General features: G+C 40.6%; 1 protein-coding gene across 6 annotated transcripts; it reads right to left on the bottom strand.

Annotated features, from left to right (window-relative positions):
* Window positions 1–6,372: 6,372 nt before the first annotated feature.
* On the bottom strand, window positions 6,373–18,799 carry MORF4L2 (mortality factor 4 like 2). 6 transcript variants are annotated; one of them, XM_055562989.1, is made up of 5 exons: window positions 18,688–18,798; window positions 15,857–15,942; window positions 15,135–15,203; window positions 9,513–9,612; window positions 6,373–7,920 (listed from the first exon to the last, which is right to left on the bottom strand). In XM_055562989.1, the coding sequence occupies exon 5, from the start codon at window positions 7,894–7,896 to the stop codon at window positions 7,033–7,035; it is 864 nt and encodes a 287-aa protein (XP_055418964.1). In that variant the 5' UTR covers window positions 7,897–7,920; window positions 9,513–9,612; window positions 15,135–15,203; window positions 15,857–15,942; window positions 18,688–18,798; the 3' UTR covers window positions 6,373–7,032. The 6 variants fall into 6 exon arrangements, with proteins under 6 accessions (XP_055418964.1, XP_055418966.1, XP_055418963.1 ...); XM_055562991.1 differs by having other exon boundaries at window positions 15,135–15,200; XM_055562988.1 differs by lacking the exon at window positions 18,688–18,798 and adding an exon at window positions 17,347–17,495.
* Window positions 18,800–20,087: the final 1,288 nt, after the last annotated feature.

Genomic DNA, 20,087 nt, shown 5'->3' with positions numbered 1-20,087 from the left:
AGAAAATGGTGGGCAACGGGAATGCTGGGGAGGTGGGCGGGAACCCTGCGTGGGCGCAAGCTTCCTATTGCGGAAGACGTGGGCGGGTGGGTGGAGGGAAAGATGGAGAGAGGTAAGCACACCGGATTCCTGCCGGTGGGGTGCTTGTAGACCCTAGGGATGGGGGCGGGCAGACATGGAAGCAAATCCTTTCAGGGACTGCATTCCCCACACTTTCGCCCTGTCGCCCTGGGGGGTTGATGGAGCTCTGAAAAGGAGTGTAAGGAAAGCATGGTCTTTTTTCACAAGAAAATTCCTGACATGCCACACTAGAAGGTTAACAATATAGTTCTGGATTTTAAAAAAAATTTTTCCTCTTTTGTTCGAGTCTTCTGTTTTTCCATGTACTTGGGTAACAAATAAAGTTAAAATTAAAAAGTATAAAATTCAAAAGGGTTTGTCAAATCATCTGATAATTGTTTTAACATCACTAATCCATAAGTATGTCCCCCAATATATTTTTGTTACACAATATGTATTTTAACATTGCACAGGTGACTCTATTGCATCCTAAACTTGGAGAGCCATCTCTTGTTTGTCAGGTTAGGCTAAGCTTATGCTGGGGTAACAATCCCCAAACTTCAGTGGCTTAACATGGTAAAGGTTTAGTTTCCAGCACACAAGGAATTCCCAGCATCCCTTGGTGAAGGTCAGGGGTGAGGGGGCTCTGATTCCTATAGTTTGTCACGGACCCCAGCTGACAGAGGCTCCACAACCTGGAACCTTGCTGGTTACTGTGGCAAGGGGAGTGTCATAGAAATCTCTCACCTACTCCCTCTATAAATTCACTGTAGTCTAGAAGTAACAGAAGTCACTGCCATACACAGCTGATTAGCCAAAACTAGTCACGTAGCCTCACCGAATGACAAGGGGCTGAGGGTGCTATGGGATTAGAAGTATAGTTTTCTGTGTGCAGAGAGGCAGTATAAACAGAAAATATTCATAAAAATTCCAGGGGGAGTGCCTTTGTAAAGCACTAGAAGAAAAAATTGAAAATTGTAAAGAAAAAGTGACAAGTTTCTATGGAACAAAGCAAGAATGAATATACCCTTGGCTTTTTCTTTTCCCTCTATGGTGTTATTTTGGGGGAATCTTCAGACTACTCTTTAAGCTTGATGGATGCTGGTCCAGCTGGATTCTGGCTGGAGTGAGATGCGAGTCCAGCAATTCACCAGTTCTATAGGACAGGATGAATCTAGCTCCCTGGACAGGATGTGGAAGGGCTCCCCCAAGGCACACCCCTCTCCAGGGTGGTCTGACATTGGTTTCTCTGCTCCAGCCTGCAGCAGGCACCACTCTTCTAGGCTGAGGCCCAGACTGTCCTAGACATGCATACCTGGAAGACAACGACTGTCCCCATTGCAGGTCAGAGCACTTTGCCTCTCCTTCCTTCTCCCTCCCTCTTTAGAGGAACCTTCTATAGGGGAGGAGATAAGCCCAAGGATTCCCAACTGGAAACACTGGTTTCTGGCCTGGGCCTAACCAGGTAACTAAGGGCTGAAGCAGAAGGGCCTGCCCCTTCTGTCAGAGTCCAGTGAAGTACCCGCCCCCCATCCCGAAATGGAATTAGACCTCTGACAAGACCTCACCCATCCCTCTCCCACTCACCTTGCTCAGATTCCAGGAAGGGCCTCAGATGTGCCCCGGCCTGTTTGGGTGGTTCTGTGGTGACTTTAGGTCTGTGTGTGCTGGTGCGGCGCTTCTGATGTTTGCGTCAGCCCAGGCCCAGAGGTACAGGTGCCCCCAGGTAAAGGGAGCTTTAAAGGCCTGTGGTCTGACAGCTCAGGAGAAAAGAGGTGTCACTCCTGCGTGAACACCCCTATGAACTGCAGTACCAGGGGTCAGGGCAGTCAGGCTGTGGGTTGGTGTGAAGACATTTTGGAGGTGTTGATGGTGGAGGGTCAGCAGCATCCAGAGCCTGGTTGTCTGGGCCTCTCACCACTTCCCTGCTCACACAGAAGGCTGGAATCCCTGTCACATGTCCAAGAAGCTGCCAGCCTGCCAACTCCAGAGCACAAAGCATTGAGGGTCCAGGACCCTGGAGAGAGCTGTGTGCTAAGCAGGATGCCCACAATGCCTGGGAGTGGGAGCCCCTCTGGTGAGGAAGCATAGAGGGATCAGGTTCAGGGTTCTTACAAAACACGCAGGCGCCAGAAGGTATGTGGATGACTGCCAGGAAAAAGTCACCGGGTCTTTGGTGGCCAGGGAGTCACATAGCTCAAATATTTCCTCAAAAGAACCTTTAGATCTCCCCTGACATTTATGCTAAGGCCACATTTGCTCCAGATTGTTCCCATACTCTGAGCACATTTGGGCAGCCAGAGCCAGGCAGTTTCTGCTCGTCGAAGGACTCCTTTAACTTTGCTTGTCCTCACTGGCCTGGCAGACTCTCTTATTATTGCACCACAGTCTGAGACTCTTCCTGCCTAATCTGCCTTCCTTCCCGCTCTTCTTTCCACAGATGTGAGCTGTGCATCACAGTCTGAAGACTTTTCCCAGGTCATCTGCCTCCTTCCTCTTCTATTTTTCATAGGTGTTCCCCCAGTAAATCTCTAATCTTGTCTAATCCTATCTTGGCACTTGCTTCCAGGAGGGCCTGCACCGATACACAGGCTCAGGGTATTTTCACAGATGAAAGCTCATGTTTCACATTTCTCAAAAACTGTACTGTTTTTCAGAGAGGCAGGGTAGTACAGTAAAAAGCCTGACTTCACTGGGTTCAAGTCCCAGGTCTTTTACTTTTAGCTGTGTGTTCTTGACCTCTGTGCCCCTTTTCTAAAACCAGGACAATCACATTACTTCCTTAGGATTGTTGTGAGGTTATATGAATGATTTTTATACAGAGCACTTAGTCTCTCACACATATTAAATAATATCAGGTATTTTACCATCTTTGGTAGATGAAGGTAGAAGAGGGGAAGAATCTTATCAAGTCTTGTAGCTATAGATGAGCTTCGCTCTGAAACTCGCAAGGTTCTAGAACTCTAAGTATATATGCTTTAGTGACTTTTACCTAGAAGCTAAAATGAAGGTACAGGCAAACACATGAACCAGTGAAATGGCATGATGATTCCCCTAACTTTATATTATTTAACAAAATCCAAAGTATCTCCAACTTCTGTTTTTCCTTATACAGACTTTCACATTTTGAAATGTCTGTCTATCTATCTATCTATCTATCTATCTATATATATATATAAACTGTTAACCATTATTATTACAATAGTTCACAGTTCATGATATATTTTAAAATCTCATTTGATTCTAGAAAAAGCTCAGTTAGGTGTTACCTCATAATGAATTATGAAAAAAATAAGAGGAAACAAATAAGGGTTCCTCAATTCTTAATGGTATCTTTAAAAACCCTTAAGAGTCTGAGGACCTCAGGTTGAGAACCACAGATCTTAAAAATATATTATCACCCTTTTCTTTTGGGAAGGGAAACAGGTGAGAGAATTGTCATTTTTGAACATTTATTCTGTACTAGAGAATTTTCTTAGGCAAGACATGGCTTATATTTAATGGCTACCTTCTTTACTTTCTAAGTGTTTAACTGGTGTCATGAGGTTATTTCACAACCTGCTTCCATTGTGAAATCCACATACATTATCCTGAATGGAAAACTTATTTTTGTTGTTAATCATATTGATGAAAATTACAAATGACAATTATAACAACATTTATTATGGAACCACCATGTTAGCTAGGCATTGAATCTGATGGGGTAAATACATTCTTAAAACCACCCTTCAGTTTCAGAAGGGAAGCCATTTAGTCATCTAGATGAAACTATATCACCTGTGTAGTTTAAGATGAGAAACTTGCTAAATCAACAGATTTGCATAATTTGGGTATACTTATTGTAATTGCCTATTTTTTTAGTCAATAGGATAGCCTGGTTTACGTCCTAATAAAGTACTTTAGGCCTCTCCTGAATATTCCTATTCTTTTTTAAAAATGAAGAAATCAGCTAACCACCTATGAAATGGGACATACTGAATTATGTCATTGAGATATTAACATGTGTATTGTGTTCTTATATTTTTCTCTCCTCTCATTTTCTGCAGAGATCCAACAGAGTGAGGTTTGTGGCAGAGCTGGAGACAGAAGGTACTTGAAGCCAATTGGTTTTATATTTTGAAAAGGATTATATCCTGACAAAATCAAGGTAGGTTTCACTAGGTGGGAATGGAGGCCATGTGAAGGCAGCAAGAGAAAAGAGGTCAGGATTTGTAGGTCCTTACAGTAGCAGAGACATGAGTATTTTCCCATATCAGGCCCCAAGGAAGACTCTGGTGGGCTCAGGGAAGCTGGGAACCTTACCAAAGATCTTACCAAAGATCCCCCTACCCAAAGGGTTGATGGAACCAGCAGGGACAAAGGATCTGAAGATACTGGGCCAATTCGGTAAAGGTGCACCTCATCCCCAACTAGTGTGGAGAGTCATCTGATGTCAGTAGGGATCTCCTCAGGCTTTGGTGCTAGGTAAGACCATAGGATATTTGTACAACCAATGGAGATGGGGAATCCTCAATAATAACTTTCGTAGATATCCCACCAACATGCTATGGTTGGATCTCAGGGTCATATTTATGTTCATTTAGAGGCAATGTGATATTTCTAACATGGTCAGGCATGTGAGCTAAGGAAATGGCTACCCACCCCAGTATCCTTGCCTGGAAAATCACATGGACAGAGGAGCCTGGTGGGCTATAGTCCATGGGTTCAGAGTAGGACACAACTGAGCAACTAAACACTATTATAATAAACTAAGCAACTATTCTTATACTACAGAGATGATGTGTTTACTTGTATACTAGGCTTCCTGTTAAATGGATAAAAAGTCCTTGTTAAGAACTCCTCTAGTTGGCTAAGGCCCTAGGTCCCAAAGAGAACATAATTCTAATATATGGCATAGTATGAATGATGGTTAGTTTTAGGTATGTGTGTGCTAGAAATCTCATCTGCCTTCCCCCACCAATCTATTTTTCTTCCCTGCTGTATCCCCCAAGCTTACCAATATAGATATATCAAATGTCATCTTTGCCCTTTGATTTCCAATGTGGCCAAAGGGAAATATCCAGCAGTAGATAAAACGGAGGGAAGAATGAGGTCAGATACTTCACCCCAGTCCTTCCTGGATTCGGTCTTCCTCAAGGTTTCTGTGAGCTAACTGCATCTTGAATATTCCATTCCATTCCAGTAATTCCTCCTTCCCCTCCCCCTGCTCCTTCTTCTCACCCCAACTCGCACTCCTCCCCAGCTCCTATTCCAGTCTTCCTCACTCCCTCCTCCCTCTCCTCACCCTGTTCTCTCCTCTCCTAGTCTAGAGGTAGTAACACCATGTTATAGACTGAATTGAGTTACCTCCAAACTCATGTTAAATTCCTAACACCACCACTTCAGACCCGACCCCCACACAGTTATCTCATAATGTGGCTGTTTGGAGACATAGTCTTTACAGAGGTAACTAAGTTAAAATGAGATTAGGGTGTGCCCTAGTCTAATACTACTGGCCTCCTTTTAAGAGATTAGAATTTTTAAGTTACCCAGTCTGTGGGTGACTCCTCGACTGACAACTTGGGGGAAAATTCTCTATTAAACTCCTCAAATCATCCATGTTGGGTCCCATTTATTTCCTCTTCAGACCCAGACAGACCCAGGATTATATGTGATTCTTATTCTGTTTGTTCTTAGTGTATTTTCTAAAGTTTCTGTGGTAACCATAGAATACTTTTTTCACTAAAGAAGTAACAGTGTTGTGAAGCAAAACTTCGTTTGACTAGGGGATTTTCACAGAAGATGGATTTATCGTCATAGGTGTCCAACACAGTCCCTCTTCTCCATGGACTTCCTAACTCTAGGATTCCCAATCTTATGTCCAATGGATTATTAAAGCATTGGGAACATGGCATCAATGCTGGAGCTGGAAAAGCTGCCATCCTTGGTCCCAAATCTACAAGTATGCCTAATACTGGAGGTGGCTGCCCATGCCTCCTCTGGTGGGAAACAGCAAAACTCTCCCTAACTTGAAAGGAGTGTTGCAGTACCCATTAAATAGCCTATTATACTAGCCCAACTCAGAGACAAGGGGCCTCAGGAACTAAAGTGGCTCTTATAAGCATCAGTAGAAAGCAATCCCACCCTGAGCAGCCACACAGAGGGGAGAGAAGGGGAGCTGACCTGGCAGGGTGCACTCCCAGCTGCTACACCCAACAATAAAAGGAATTCTTTCACTAGGAGTCGGAACTCTCTCCTTTAGTATCACCTAGATCTTTCCTGAGTCTGCTGACTTCTGAGGCTTAATAACATTAAAGACACACTGCAAATTGCTTGCTTTGAAATTTAGAAACAAATTTTATTTAAGATCTGAAATACGATTCCTAAAATATCAACTTCTCCGGAAAACCATGGCTACACAATAATGCATTGCCTCTATCATGTTAGAACGTGCATTAGACTCAAATACAAAAACCATGAAACAAACCACCATCCTTCAACAACTTGAGCAAAGATAGAATGAATGCCTAAGGAACAACATAGATGGACTTGCAGAGGATGGGCTGTTTTACTTCAAGCACCATAAAAAAAAAAAAGCACAATTGCATGGGTTTTCGGGTATATACATTAAGTTGAACCTTTGGCACTAGGAATCAGGGCATTTTTCACGTAGCATTAACACATATTAGAAAATTGTGTAGTGTCAAAGGGATAGAACCACCAGCATTCAAGCAATGTTGTCAACTAGGCAATAAAATGTTCTACTGAATGTTTCTTCTTTGTCTAATTACTGCATACACTGGTAGCAACTTTGAAATGAGAAAAGGAGCTTACACTCCTTTTATTTTCTGTTTAGGAGAAAACAGAAAACTGAAACATAAGCCCTGTTATACATTAACAATTTTAAAGAGTATCAATTATACAAGAAAAAAGACTAAGAACAAAAAGAGCGTTTACAGATACCAGACGTAACAGCGAGTGGTCAGTAGACCCTCACAGGGCTTTGCGGTGGTACTCAGCAGAAGCCACTTTATAATCGCTGGCAGTGAACAGGGACGCAGCATTTTTTGCCAGGTATTTCAGGAAATCATGCAAATAGCCCAACAATAATGCAAGGCTCTTCTCATCAAGGGGTGTGTATGCCAACATTGCCCCAATTCTTACAAATAATCTCAGGAGGTGTGGTGCCCCATAAACCTGAGACATCGGCGCATCAGGGTGAGCCAAGAGAATTTCGGCATACTGGGGCCTCTCAAATTTGTAGAGCAGCTGGGTGCCCAACATCACGTTGAAATACTCTTTTATCCCTCCCACCACCTCATTAACTGCATACTCCTTGTTGTCAACATTGCCTTGCGATCTTTTGCAGTTGGCGTATTCTTCCAAAATAGTATCCACGTTTTTCTTGGCTGGGAGTTGGAAAAGTTGCTTCTGCCTGGTGACTAAGTCCCAGTCCTCAACAAGCCATGGTTTTAATTCTTCAGGAATCTTCACCTTAACTTCCATTCTATTCTTGAAAGCATCCTCACTTTCAACTGTGGGGTCTGCCCGGGCCCTTTTCTTCCGAGGTGGCTGGGGTGCTTCGCTGGTGCTGCCACCATCTCCATTTCCAGGGGTCTTCTGTTTGTTCCTTCTGGTCTTCCTCACCGACCCTGATGGGGGGTTCTCAGCAGAGCGACCCCCCCATCTCCCTGGGAGTGCTGCTTCCAGATTCTTCTGCTGGGGACCAGCTGTCTTCTTTCCAGAGGACCCTCTCATTTTACTTCTTTGCATATTGCTTCTAGTTGGTTTTTTGAAATTGTCTTCTTCGGCAGATTGGTGTCCACGGGTTTGAGAACCCTGCTTTCTGGAACTCATTCAACCCTGTTTTTATTCCAACCACTGTAATATATAAAACATTTTATTTGGTTGTTTTCTATGGAGACCTTGAACACAGTGTGTTTCCTAAAGGCCTATTAAAGCACAACACACACTACTCTCTTGGAATCTGGATTTCAAATCCTATTTCAGGGCCAACCAATTAATTGTTAGTGACCTCTTTGCTTGCTCTTTGATCCTCACTACCCCTCACCCACTACTCTCAGCCTACCCAATCACTCATCAGACCTGCCCATAAATTAGTTTTTTTTTTTTTTTTTTTTTTTCCTTCCTCTCCAATTCAATATTTTTTTTTTTTTTTTTTCTTTTTTAATTTTATTTTATTTTTAAACTTTACATAACTGTATTAGATTTGCCAAATATCAAAATGAATCCGCCACAGGTATACATGTGTTCCCCATCCTGAACCCTCCTCCCTCCTCCCTCCCCAGAGGGATAAATTAGTTTTTTGATTTCACTCAAAAGACAGGAATATAATTTCAGACAAAGAATGAATTAAACTACAAAAGGCAGTGGAGGTGAAATTCAGGATTTCTGAACAGGAAAAATGACAAGACAAAAGAAACAAGAAAGATTAATTTAGCTGCCTGGAAGCAAAATGCGTACCAGCAAAGGTTTTTGTGTAAGTCCAGGTAGGCCTGAACTAGGCTGATGACAGAGTCAAGAGAAAGTGAACAGAGAACTTAGTAAATGAAGGAGAGAGAGGAGTCAAAGGAGACCCTACAATTTTAGGTCTGGGTAATTAATGAATTAGTAAAAGCACTACTTTTTAATGGTTAGTTTGGAATTAGTAATAAAATATGAAACAAGTTCATTCATTCATTCAAGTTACTCTTCATATACTACTGCTTATGTACTTTGGAACAGGTATTATGCCAGGTACTAGGGATTCGAATATCTAAAGTGACAATTATGAAACAACAAGGTTAGTATAGTGATAGTTATATAAACACAGGATATTTTTGGAGCAAACAAGAAATGGTACCTAATGCTACTTTCAGCGATAGCTTGTTGGAGGTGATAAATTGGTGAGGGATAAAGTCAGTGATGACTGCCAGGGTTTTGAGAATGGGTGATTAGGTCATAGTATTATCACCAAATAAGACTGCATCTAGAAGAGGAGGAAACAGACTGGAGAGGAAAGAAGTTTGGTATAGACCTAGTAAGTGTGAGGTATGCAGTTAAACATGTGACTTTAATGCTTAGGTGAGAGGTCAGAAGCAGAAATGGAGACCTGAGTGTAATCATCATTATAGACAGGAATAGAAATAGTTCATGGAGGATAGAGGAAGAACTGAACAAGTCTAGAATTCTGGACAAACCTAAGAAAGAATTATATTTAAGGGATGAGCGGAGAGAACCACTACCAAAAAAAACAAACCAACCAACCAACCCCACAAGCAAAAATGGTCCAAGCAGCCATAGGAGAATTAGGACAATGTTATTTTGGAATCCAAAAAAGTTGAGAATTTCAAGAAGGAAAAAGATGATTTACACTGTAAAATGCAGCAGAGAGGGTTAGTGAGATAAAGATGAAAAGAACAGTTTTCTGTGATTCTTACGGAATGACAGATTAAACAAGTCCTTTAACTTACACAATCCTCTTCTTTCCCTGCCAAGAACTCCTAGTGTTTTCCCAGATGGAATTTTATAGATCTTCTGGGATGGTCGTGGAGATGAGGTGAGAGACACAACCTAGAAAGGGAAAGCAGGCATCAACAATGACCTTTTGTGAAATCCAGGAAAAAGAAAAAATAATCTAACTTTAAAACATGTGGTTTACAATTGTGATATCAGAGAAAACACATGGGTTCTGCTGTTAGACATACTTCTACTTCAGTTAGGCTGTCATTTATGGGTTGTGAGGCTCTGGGCAAGATATGTTAAGCTTTCTTGGCCTCTTTCATCTATGGAGTGTGGCGAATTACCCCTAGGTAAGAATTTCGTAAATACGATGTGGCTGAACAGCCAACACAGTACCTTGCAGGAGTATCTGCATATGTGAATAAGGATACAAGGATGTTCATTGCAGTGGTGTTTGAAATACTGAAGAACTGGAAATACCTAAATATTCTTCAATAGGGAAATGACAATAGAAAGTATGATGTATGCACACCACGGAAGAACATTCAAATGAAATAAGCAGATTCATGTACTGATGTGGGATGATGCTCAACTATACACTATTAGGTAAACAGGCAAGTTGCATAATGTATAATGTGTACAACAGGATCCCAGAGATAGCCCAAGTGGAGAAATAAGCACGTTTTAGAGAGTTCTTATGAACAGTGAGGTCCAACTTCCATATTTTAAACTGATGTGTATACAAGTACATCAGAAAATATCTAGATGAATAAATACCAGACTATTAAAACCAGGGTACCCTCTGGGAAAGAACGAGATATGATGGTAGACAAGCCTGAAACCAGGTTTCTCTGGTAACCACAATTTTAACCCATAGAAAAAGCCCTTTTGCCAATTGCTAGGCCCCCTGAGATTATGTGAGCAGGCGTCAGGGAATCCCTGAAGGGGAAATGAGATAAGTAGTACTAGAAAACTAGAGCCCTGCATCAGGGGAGTCAGTTATTGGCAAGAGGCCTGGGTGCTATCACTAAGCATATGATTTCCTCTGACAGGACACAAAGCTCTCAGCAGAAATCCGAGCAAAGGTGCTCCTCAGCAACAAAATTTGTGAATACAGACACTGACCCTGTAGGAATCAGAACCTTCTGGCTGAGAGGGATATATAGACACATCCTGTTAAGGATCAGATGTGGTTAGTGTTTCATGGTATTACATCGTAAGCTACTAAGCTTACAAAATGTTTATTACAAAAATTTTACTGTAGCTGGGACAGAGGGAACACAGTATGTGAGGATATCAGAGTTTAGTTAAGTAATAGAGGTGATATCCAGAAAACCTACCTGAGGAATAATGGGCAGAGCTTCCACAAACAAGGGGACAGTTAAAATACCAACTAAAAAAAGCAAGATGGCCCAGTGCCAAGCAGACTGTAAAACACACAGAAGTGGAGCAAGCCTGCAGAGAAGTCTTTTGGACGTCACACTGGTCATCAGCAATTCCTTACTGAGGAACCTAAGAATGACTGCTGAACCTCCTGTATATTCTTGGCATTGATTACATTTATTTATGCAAAGAAAACCATAAGGATTTCTACATGGTTTTCATTAAGTGGGTGAATTTCATCATTCTTTACAAATTCTATTATTCATATCAAGTCCAAAGTTGAATGAAATGTCTGACATTGCACAGGAAAATACCCAGGTTTGTGCTCAGACTGAATAAAGCTAAGGAAGCAGCCTTTCTTAGAATGGTCTCAGTACCTTTATTTTCATCTGAGTATCCCACAGATCAAGCAACTATTACTACCTGGAGTCAGAAGCCAGATATCAAAGGGAGGAAAAACCATCCTTTTGATGTCTGTCTCCTACTTGTAATACAAACTTATTAGGGTCACTGCACTTTGCACCTCCCTTGCTAGAAGTTTACATCACTCGATCACTTGGTGACATACATGCTGTGGATATTCCTCATTAAAAAAGTTAGCACTACACATTGCTTTGAGCGGTTTTAAACTGAATCTGCCAGTTTCTGAGTTTAATTTTGTTTACTGGCTTGGTGTACCTACTTGTTACTTGCATCATGCTTCCTCCCTTCATCTACCTCATCTAACTACCAGGAAAAGTCCCATTAAATTTCCTAACTACTCTAGCCCCATCTCTGTTACCATATGAGCTGTCAGTACTCCACAACTTAGTATTTACTTAAATGTTTCACCTGTTCTGCTTATGCAACTAAACCACTTATCTCCACCTGCCATAAGCTTTGTGTATATGTTCATCTCTCAACTTTCTGCAGCAGCACATAGGTCCCTTCTGGGTATACATTAGTGAATCAGTGAGGAGGTGATTCAACACATGGGGAAAATGGAAGCACAAATTAAGAATGAAGGTCATCAAATATTTTCCCACTTGTTCCCTACATGTCAGTTCTAGGGTATGCCAGAGAAAACACATTCGTATGCTTGCCTTAGTTTTCCATCTTCCATTTCTGTGTAAATACTTGAAGGTAACCTCATCTTGGTATCAAATCTTAGATATTTAAAACCTTACTATTTTGATGGATTATTTCCCCATGTTAGTAAGGTTGGAATATGCATACATCTTGAGAACTGTATGAGACGAAACCAAACGGGCATACTTTACTTAACTACCCTTTCTGGAAAGTGATCCTCCCACTCAATTTATCCTGTAATTAAAATATTTTTTTGCCCCCAGATGTGGATTTAGTAGGTTAAAAGGTAATATGCTGCCAAATTACTTCCCTCACAAGTTGTACCAATTTTCAAACTCACAACTCTGGTCTGCACTGTAACCCGATAAGGAAAATAGGTGCTCGTATTTCTTTTATTAGCTGTCTTGGTATTTTAAAAAAATGTTGTTTCCTGGCCAGTTATATTTTACATGTCCTCTATTCATTTTGAGTTGGTTCTTAAGAGTTTTTTATAGTTGCTTATCAATTGTCATATCTGGGCAAATATTTCCCCCAGTTTATAGTGTCTGATGAAATTTTAAAAGATGTATATGATGAAATATGTGGTTTTGCCATTAAGCTTAAAAATTGATGACATTTTAATGGACTTTTTAATATATTAATTCCTCAACCCACCCCAAAACTATTTAAGTTGTGAACTGAAAATCTATATTTCCAAGTAATTAATTTTGTGGTAGCATTTGAGTAATAGTTCCTTTACATAATCATAAAACTATTACATAATTATAAACACCAAAATATAAAGATATAGGCATCCTCTTACCACCTCCCCTCCCCGATCTCAGAATATGTCTTCATATCTTTTTATGTACACATTCACACAGAAACCTACTTTTAAAACTAAATGTGTCTGTTATGTATTTATTGTGATTATGTATCATGGATTTACTTTGTCTTGACAAAGGTGAAATACATATTGCCCCTCACGTTTTCTCACTTTATCACAGGCATCTATGGCCACATACTTAGCTCATTCTTTTTAACATCCACATCATTCTACAGTCTCCACATATTATAATTTAACCAGTCCTATATAAATGAACATTTAAGCTGTTTCCAACACTTCATTATTACAGAAATGTTGTTAACAGATATCAGTGTACAGATGTATTAGGTAAGTATTCAGAAGGGCATTCTCAACTGCTCAAAGGATTTGCTTATTTACAGCTTTGATGACTTAAGAGGTAAATTTAATTTGTGAAGAAATGTTTTAATTTGTACTCCCAGCAAAAATGTTAAGCTTATTCACCCACAACTTCAGCAACACTAGATAAACATCTTTTGGGGGAAAAAAAGAGGGGGGAAATCTAATATGTAGGAAGATATTTTTATTTGAATTTGTGTGATATTGAGCATATGTTCAGATATTTGTACGTATCCATCTCTTATATATTTTGTCCCCGTTTCTACTATGTTGTTTTGCCTTTTATTGACTTCTAATAATTAAACACTAGGTTCTTTTGTGTGTTAGAAACATTTTTTCCAAACTGTCTTTATTCTTCTAAGTGGGTCACTGTGTGTGTATAAAAACACAAATGTGTCAACTTTTCCCTTTGTGAACTTTGGCATGTCATGCCTGGGGAAAATGCTCCCAAATCAATATTCTAAATGACTTCTTGTATTCTCTCTCAGTATTTTATAGTTTCTTTCAAATGTTATGCCTAATTTTTTCTAATAGAGCCTATCCTTTCCCCACTGATTTGAACTGATTTATAACATTCTAAATTATATGGATCTTTAAAGGTACTTAGTTTCCAATGATTTTTGATTATTCCATTTTTAAAGGTATCACTGTTTCTAGGTCATTTAGTCTGTCATAATGATGTCTTTTCTCCCACCAGTATCAACACTGGTTTAATTATCATAATTTAAAGACATAAATATTGTCCTGGAATTAACACTTGTAAAGGGGATCCAAGGATGTTTGGTGCAGTATAAATGAAACAGAAAACCACTGGAGTCAACCTGGAGGACTATCAATAGTGATTTGGCAAAACAAAACATGGCTTACCCTTTATATGGACTATCATACTAGTTAAAGGAATGCCACTGTGAATGGAATCAAACAACTCTATAATGGACATGAAGACATCCAAGGCAGGTTGTAAAACAATATCTATGATAGCATATTTATGTAAAAGAAAACACCAAAGAATAGTATATATATATCCATATACATTTTAAACAGGTACATAATTTAGAGATCTAGAAGGAAATAGAATTGATAATATAGTGGTTAACTCTGGGGAGAGTAAGAGAAATGGGGGCGTGAGGAAAGGAAACCTGGGCCTACTCTGTAGTATTTTAGCTTTTTATATTATGAGACTGATTCACATATCAATTAAGTGACTAAAGATTTACACTAAAGTATGCATATTTAAAATCCTTATTAATTTTCTGATCTATTCTTATTCATGGTTCTAACATACAGCTGGACTTAAGCATTGTATATTATATACTTTGTATGCATATGATTTGAACTGGTTTCCTTCCCCGCTTATGGATTATGTCCATCCTCAGAGACCCAGGTCAAGGTCCTTTTCCTCCTTGAGGCTCCTTCAGGTTACCTTGACCCTTGCCTTCTCTGGGCTGCTACTGGCCTAACAGTCCACCCCTCTTTCACCTTTAATCATTCTCCAAATAGCCTCCCATAAAGGGGTTCTGTGCCCTCCCCCTTCCCATCTATTGCATCTTTCCCACCAGGGCAGTGTGCCCTCCTCTGGAACTTAGCTTTCAGAAGGGGAAAAAAAAAGTAGAAAGGAAAATATAGTGACTCCATGGGAAAATAAAGCTGTCAAGAGACTGAAAAACCTTCTTTCATCTCCTCCCGCAAATGATGGGCTATTCAGGAATACAGACTCCATTTACTGACATTTTTGTGTATGACTGTGTCAGAAATGAATGTGAACAAATTCAATGGTTTGTTGGAATAAATCTTTAAATGCATATACACCATATCAGTTACATTTATATCAATTCTGGATCTTGGAACATTTATGTTTAACATTTTATTTTTTGAGTCTGAGACAAAGAGGAATAATATAAAACCTGTTAGCAGACTGAATATGGTTTTGATTTGCTAGTTAAAAATTACAGTTCCTAGAAATTCCCTTATAAATAAATATGATCAACATACTCAATACCTTTCTAGAGTGTTAGGATAAGTCAGAAGTTATAATTTCAGAATTCAGTTCTAGTAGTAACCGCTGCTTCTGGAAAATCAGGAGAGAAACCAACAGTATTATTATTATTATTAACAACTCCAAAAAGGTATCTATTGCTTTTATTAGTACGTGTGTGCATGTGTGCATATGCACAAGTGTGTAAAACAGGATGTACCAGAGGAACTAATAGTCACAATGATTAATTAAATCAACTACTTATATGTGCCAATTTACATGTAATTTCCTCAATAATCCAATGAAATAGGAACCATTATTATCTTTATTTTACAGATGAGGAACTTTAGAGACAAAGTGAATAAGTATTCTGCCCAGGATCCTACAGTAAGTGGCAGAACCAGGATTTAAATTCAGGAAGTCAGTATTTGCTCTTGACCACTAAATTATGCTGCATATGGAATGCCACAAACTTAAAAAAATATATAAATGCATGGCTCTAACTATAGGGGGTCAATTAGAGAGTATCCTTTACCAAGGAATTTAAGATTACAGGGCCCACTGATGTTTAGGCACTTTCTATACTGAAAGCACAGATGGACTTAGTTCCATCCTTCCGTTCTTAGAATGTAGAGTGCTTTCCTCGACAGGCCCTTATTAATCCTCAAAATATTCCTAGACAGTTATGAAGGTTATGTGGAATTGTCTTGTTTGAGAACTAAGGCCAGGAGAAGGGAGGCACTTACCCAAGATTCTGTAATGAGGGCTGTTCTGCAATCAGGATCAGATCTGATCCTCACTACACAGCAAACTTAGTTTTTCTGATGGTAGTCTAGAAGGTCAAACAAGGGGACAGCAAAGGACATAAAATAAAGATATGAGATGAACGTTTTGTTTTCCATCAATGCATTTTAACATACACAAAGGACACCAAAGCTGATAAAAAAGGTACAAGTTTTTTTCCCCTTTCTTGTGGCTACATTTTCAAATTTACCTTATTGTACGTTTATCATGATTTCTGATAATTTGTTTTTGCTTTTTTCTAAGTTTTATTAAGGAAAATTTCAAATGGATAAAAATATAGGGGAATAATATAAACCTTTGCGAATCTATCATCCAGCTTCAACAATTACCAACTGAAGGCCATCTTGTTTTATCTGTAACCCCACCCACTGCTCGCCGCCCCCCCCACTCTTGTTTTTCTCAAGAGCACAGAATAGCTGACTTTCTGTATTTTATTATGGAAAAATTCAAACATATACCAAGGAAGACAGAACAATACAAGGAATCCCATAAGCTCATCACTCAGCTTAAACGATTTAGTGCCAATTTTGTTTTATCTATGCCCCTCGCCACTTCCCCTTACCGCTGAGCTAATTCTGAAGCAAATCCTAGACATCAAAGTATTTTGAAGCCAGTCTGAATGCTTTTATTGTTTAATTCGTATTTTCGTATATTTCTGTAAGCTACAGGCAATTTGAAAACATAACCACAATATCATTATAATGTCTAAAACGTCATTAATTCCTTAAGAAAAATCAAATATCGAATCCGTCTTTAAAATCTCCTGATGCATCTTTTAAGTATTTTTTTTTATAGTTGGTTTCCCCGAATCAGGATTCAAACAAGGCCTACTCATCGCATGTGGTTCATCTCCAGCTAGCTCTCATTCCTCGTTCTCCGTTTCTCCCCACCCCCGCTTTTTTTTTTTTAACTTTTCAATACGGAAAATTCCAATCCCCGCTATTTTGAGGTAACTGCCAAATAAATTATTTCATTGGTAAAGACTGATACGTCTCTTTTGTATCTCGAATTTATTTTACGGAAGGAGGTGATAGGAAAAGCACTGTAAGGAAAGACTTTACAAAATTTTACGTTTTTTCTCACTCTATTACGCGGGATTTTCTCTCCACAGTAATAACTAACATCTTCCGGAGCCACGCTGCGTATTAAGTTATTATACGTATTACATTACCTAGCAGTCGTATATTATACGCTCTAATATACAGCATACGCCTCTAAGGCACAAGTCTCTGAGGCAGATACTATTATTATCACCATTTTACAAACATGGAAACCGAGAGACACAGAAAGAACAGCCAGCCCAAGCTGGGCGTTGGCGATTAGGAATTCGAATCTAGTTCTGCCCGATTGTAAAGCCATTAATTAATCTTGTCTGTATACACGACGATAAGAGGAAATCGTCAACCCTTTCTCCCCACCCCCACCCCGAAACCTGAAACGAGGATCCAGTTCTTTCCGAGAGACGACGACGTGTGTTCACTGCCGACTCTCCAACCGCCATAGTAAAGCCAGGTTTCTCTGGCAACTGATATCCATAGGCAGACACGTCACCCTGGAGGCGGGCTTATGCCCTACAGCCAATCATAATCGTCTCATCTAAGTTTTAGAATGTTCTATAACCAAATGATTGGATGAAGCTCACCACGTCAGCAATGACACTCCGCCGCAGTAAAGGCGGGTGCTAGCAACCTGCTTCTTCACCGTTAAGGCTTGAAGGAAACCAATCAGCTTTGTCCTTTAGTGAGGGCTCTGACCAATGACGTTCGCCCTCTTAGGTTTTTAGCCCGCCCTCCAAAAGCGCGACAGCGGTTGGGTCATAAGTCTATAGGGCAGAGTGTTCACGTGGCCCACTTTCACGACCCAGAGTTCCCCTGCCCAGAGGTTTCTTTCTTTTTTTTTTTTTCCTGCAGGGAGGCATTGTGGGTTCCCCCCCCCCCAACTGGGAAAGGAAGTGTCTACGTGGCCTGCGGAAACAGGATGGGCGGAAATGAGCTAAGGTCCCCGCGAGTGGGGAAGCGCTAGGTCAATCTGCGGCCACGCCCCCGAACCTCTTGCGCAACTCCTGGAGGGGGGGAAAAAAAAATAAAGGTTGACTGGGGGTTTTGATGTGTGTGCGAGCTGGGGGTGGCGGGTACTGCAGGCGCGCGGTGTCAGGGCTCCTGTGCGCAAGCGAGCCCGCGTGGCCTTGGCGTTGGCGTGTGCGCGAACGCCAGGCCTCGTGGCGCTGGAGGTGGCTGGTGTGCGCAGGCGTGCGCCCCTAGCGTCGGGGCTGGTGTTCTGGGGCGGGTGCGTGCGCGTGTGTGCGCGCGCGGGGGCGCGCGCGCGTTCTCTACGGATCATTTTTTTACTTTCTTTATGTTTGAAAATTATTCTTATGAAAAGGAAAATTAGGCAATTAAGTCATGGCGACCATCACTGAGATAAAGGGTTTTCGCTAGAAATACTTCGGTCTCCCCTATCGATTTGATTTTAAACCTTAAAAATACACTTTCTTCCCACGTCTATCTCTGAATCAAAAATCCCGTTCTAAGCCGTAGCCCAGCAGCGGTTAACAACCAAATCCCCCATTGGCTTATTAGCAGTTCCAAAAAGCAGGTTTGCTGTTCCCTAATAGCCGTCTTCCCCCAACCTCTGCTCCTTCCCCCGTCCCTCCCCCACCCCCAAGTTGCGTCCAATTCTGGCACAAACAATTTTTTGCTGAGAATATCTGTACACGACAGACTTCCCCTCCACTAGGGACTCCGAATTTCTGTGGGGGCTGAGGCTCTCTTACCTGCTTGTTCTGATTTCCAGGCAGAGTGCTCTTAGCGCAAGTATGCACTTACTTTAATTTTCCAGAAAGTTCTCCGTGTGAGGTTTATACCTTTTGAGTTCGCCACTAGATGCCGCCAAATTCCAGCAAAGGATTGGCTGTTTGGTCCCTGGAATTATGGGATTCCCCCATCCTTTTTTTTTTTTTTTTCTAAATTGCTGAGCTTTCCAATCTATGAAGATCATATATATCTTTCATTTCTCGAGAAAAATCAAATTAACTTCTTAATAGCCCTACCAGATAGGGCTCTATTCAAATGTTTACCTCCTTTCTTCTTTCCTCCTTAAAAAAAAATTCCCCCCTCCCATTTCTTTCTTCTTGCCTTTTTTTGGGGTGAGACAGTTAGAATTGATGAATGACCCCAAGCACTGATGCTGATGAAGATAGGAAGATTCTAACCCTTTCTGTGGAGTTAGGATCTTTTCAAATGCTGCCACCTGCCCCGCTTTACCACCTTACCCCGACCCCTGCCCTGCTGCAGGGGAAACTCATGTGCTTGTCTAGTCAGTACAGACATTTGTCTTTTCTGGACTTGGACCCTGGAATTGAAAACTGATCTTCTTTAACTTTTGAAATTATGATTAGATATGTGTGTTTTCACCCTGTCTTCTGTAGTAGTACTGTTAAACTTGATTATGTTTTTGGAGTTTAGAGGCCTAATTAGAGGCCTAGTTTTAAGCCCGATTCCACCACTTACTAGTTCTGAGAACCTGGGATTTATGTTCTGTGATCCTCAGTTTTTTTGCATGCTTTCTATATTTTAGATGTTGTGTCATGTATCACATGATATTCTTTAATTCTTCACAAAAAGCTTGTTAGAGGCATACTAATAAACAACACAAGTTATACTTATTTCAGTTATAGATTCCATACGTTTGTGCGTGTGTGCATATGTGTGTTTCTGGGCACACATGTGCACACATTGGGGAGGGGCGGGATTTAGAGCAGAGGTTCTCAAAGTGTTTTCCCGACACACCAATAGCATCACCTGTTGGGGAACTGTCAGAAATTTAGATTCTCACCTCCAAACTAATTAATCAGAAATTCTAGTGGTAGTTAGGGTTTGGGTGTCTGTGTTACAACAAACTGTTCTGGTGATTCCAATGCACACTTAGAAGTGTGCTTTGGAGGGCAGAAATATAATGCTTATTTTTGTACACTCCACTAGAGGGTGCTACAGAATGTAAAGCAAAATAATAAACGTGTATGTTTTTTATTGAGACACCCTGCATGTTATCTGTCCTGTTTCACAGATGAAAGACTGTTGTGAAGTGGTGTCTATTATTTTGTGCATACAAAATTTGGGAACCAGGATTGAATTTTCCCTGCCCTTTGAGCCCATGCCCTTGACAGTACTGTGT

This window comes from Bubalus kerabau, chromosome X, assembly GCF_029407905.1.
Source record: "Bubalus kerabau isolate K-KA32 ecotype Philippines breed swamp buffalo chromosome X, PCC_UOA_SB_1v2, whole genome shotgun sequence".
NCBI lineage: Eukaryota > Metazoa > Chordata > Mammalia > Artiodactyla > Bovidae > Bubalus > Bubalus kerabau.
This window is presented reverse-complemented; position numbering and strand designations above follow the sequence as displayed.

Coding starts and splice junctions, on each gene's coding strand:
- MORF4L2 (XM_055562993.1), bottom strand. CDS start 7,896: ATGAGTTCCAGAAAGCAGGGTTCTCAAACCCGTGGACACCAATCTGCC.